Raw genomic sequence first — 3,167 nt, 5'->3', positions numbered from 1 at the left:
TGCATGCATGCATGCATGCATGCATGCATGCATGCATGCATACATACATACATACAGACATACATACATACATACATACATACCTACATACATACCTACATACAGACATACATACAGACATAGATACACAGTCAGACATGCAAACAGTTAGACGGACAGAACAAACATTGGCTTGAATTAGAAGCATCAACAATCTATCATTCATCCAGAATAACATGACAGTAATCTTGTGCCTGGATGTATGTATGTAATGTAGTTATGTAATGCAATGATGTTTGTTGTGTCAGTGTGTGTGTGTGATGTGTGCCAGAACAACAAGTATGTATGTATGTATGTATGTATGTATGTATGTATGTAGGTATGTATGTATGTAGGTATGTATGTAGGTATGTATGTATGCATGTATGTCTGACTGACTGCACGAGTGGTATACATCATTCTGCTGCGCAGTATTTTTCACTACTACTTTCGTCTCGAGTCTGCTAGAAAGTGAGAGAGAAATAAGAGAGATAAGGAGATAAAAATAGAGTGAGAGAAATAAATGGAGAGAGAAAGAGAGAGGTAAAGTGACAGAAGTAGTGACAGATTAAGAGAAAGGGGGGAGAGTGTGTGTGTGAAAGATAGAAAATATATATTATTGATAAGGTAACTGACTTGAAAAAATTAAGTGGGAACGTGAGAAAGAGAAAGCAAAGAAAGAACAATAAAAATAAAATAGAAATATAGAGAGAGAGGGAGAGAGAGAGAAAGCGAGTGTATGCAGAAAATATAAATATTGAAAAAGTAAGATGAGTATGAGTCAGGAACAAAAAATTATTAAAAGTTGATATAAGCAAGAGACCGAAATACAGAGAGAGGAAGAGAGAGGGCGAGAGAGCGAGTATATGAAAGTGAGAAAATGAGAGAGAGAGGGAGAGAGAGGGAGAGAGATAGGGAGAGAGAGAGGGAGAGAGAGAGAGAGAGGGAGAGAGAGAGAGGGAAGACAGAAAAAAGGCCAAAGTATAAAATATCGAAGATTTGTTGTCAATGCCTTTTCACTGGGCCTATACTTAAGCTCGTATCATTTTATCATGAAAATACAGGAGAAAAGAGTTGGAAAAACTTAAAAAAGAACCTAAAAAATCGACATACACATATGCAACGTAAATGCTTCCATGTTATATATATTAATGAATGCGAAAGTCATTTCGAGCTTTTGACATTTCATTTAATGAAAACCAGAAAACCATTGCAAATGTCATTCTCTCACTCTCTTTTAAAAAGATCAATCCTAAAAAAGAAACCCTATAAAAGAAATCACTTTTTTTTCAATTCTTAATCTTTTCATCGTTGTTTTCTCATTAGAATTCCTCAGAAATATAATCGGACAACACCCAGACACACGCCAAAAATGAATTATATTTTAAATTTCTCTTGTGTATAATATGTATAATTATAATGGATGTATAATTATGTTCAACTAATTACTATTGAACATTTCATAAACAGATTTTTGTTGAATAGATAGACGTACCATAAAAAAAAATAAGCAAGAAATGATTTCTATAATGATACCTGCATCAAGATGATGATATCAAAGCTATCCTACGATTTTCATAGTAGTAATAGTTTTGCCAGCGCAAACAGCAACAGCAACCAAAACAACAAAAACAATAATGGTTGCTTCAACAACATCAACAATGCTATCAATAGCAAGTCTAGTATTAATGTCACTTACAGTGACGACAACAGCCACACACACACTGCTACTGCTGCTAGCGCTACTACCACTACTACTACTACTACAAACAACATCAACAAATATAGCATCAGCAGCACAATCAACAATATAAACAACAGCATTAGCAGTTATAATGTCAACAACAACAATAACAACAATAACGACAACAACAACAACAGCATCATCAACAACAACAACAATGTAACCATACACAACACGCGTCCTCGTCACCACCATCAGTACCATCACCAACAGCAACATCAACAACAACAACAGCATCATCATCACAACAACAACAATGACGAAGACTCAAGCTTAGATGATTATGAAGATGACGGTAAGAGGGAGAGGGTGCTTCTGAGACCCTGGCTCGAGAACCTCATCGAGTCTCAGGTGGTCCACGGGCTCGAATGGCTCGACCAGAAACAGCTCATATTCAAGGTTTTTGGTTTCTGCTTGTTTTCCGAAATATTAACGTCAATATAATTTGATATAATGATTTTAATAGTATCATATGTTATTATAGATTTTTTTTCACTTCTTTATTCATGAACGAACGAATGAATGAACTAACGAATGAATGAATGAATGAATGAACTGACGAATGAATGAATGAATGTACGAATACTTTAAAATTAATTATAAATAATAATAATATTTTTATAAATTTAATTGCAGACAGTTAACAATAAATAGAGCAATTTATTCAGCTCAGAAATATTTCATACACGCATATATATATACATACACAAACATACAAGCTAACAAACAAACAAACATACACACGTACACATCCCATAGCATATTCATGACCGTACATAAATGTATCTACATCTTCTACAATCATACATACATGCGTAAATATTCACATATATAAACAAACAAACACACACAAATATTCACATATATAAACAAACAAACAAACACACACAAATATTCACATTTACAAACAAACACACACAAACACACACACACACACACATACATTTATAAATGTTTATTCATAATTAGTTATTCTCAATAACTATTTCAACTTGAGATTCCATGGAAACATAGGTCGAAGAAGTCCTGGTCAGTTGAACATAGCAGTGTCTTTCTGGTAAGTTAATTCCGTCATTTATTATTATTGTTTTTATTCATTTGTTTATTTATTATTATTGATGTTATTAATGTTATTATTATTGCTGTTGTTGTTGTTGCTGCTGCTGTGGTGGTGGTGGTGGTTGTGGTGGTTTTCCTGTCTTTGATGATGATAATAATGATGTTGTTGATGTCACGATAAAAAAGATGTGATGGTGATAGCGGTAATAGTTTGTGATGATGAGGATGATGATAATGAATGATGGTAATGATGATGAAGGATGATGATGATGACGACGAAGACGATGCTGATAGTGATTAAGTTAAAATGACATGATGAGAATGATGAAAAGATGATGATGATGGT

General features: G+C 33.8%; 1 protein-coding gene across 1 annotated transcript in view; it reads left to right on the top strand.

The window, feature by feature from the left end:
- Positions 1–2,068: 2,068 nt before the first annotated feature.
- Positions 2,069–3,167, top strand: part of HELRODRAFT_62390 (hypothetical protein) — a gene marked incomplete at both ends in the record, with an annotated part of 8,432 nt that continues 7,333 nt past the window's right edge. The window contains 2 exons of the mRNA XM_009011603.1: positions 2,069–2,161; positions 2,760–2,819. Coding sequence (XP_009009851.1) covers positions 2,069–2,161; positions 2,760–2,819 — 153 coding nt within the window. The remainder of the gene's footprint in view (positions 2,162–2,759; positions 2,820–3,167) is intronic.

Source organism: Helobdella robusta (genome assembly GCF_000326865.2).
Source record: "Helobdella robusta unplaced genomic scaffold HELROscaffold_1, whole genome shotgun sequence".
NCBI classification, from domain to species: domain Eukaryota; kingdom Metazoa; phylum Annelida; class Clitellata; order Rhynchobdellida; family Glossiphoniidae; genus Helobdella; species Helobdella robusta.
The sequence above is the reverse complement of the archived record's forward strand: the minus strand, read 5'-3'. Positions and strand labels throughout refer to the sequence as shown.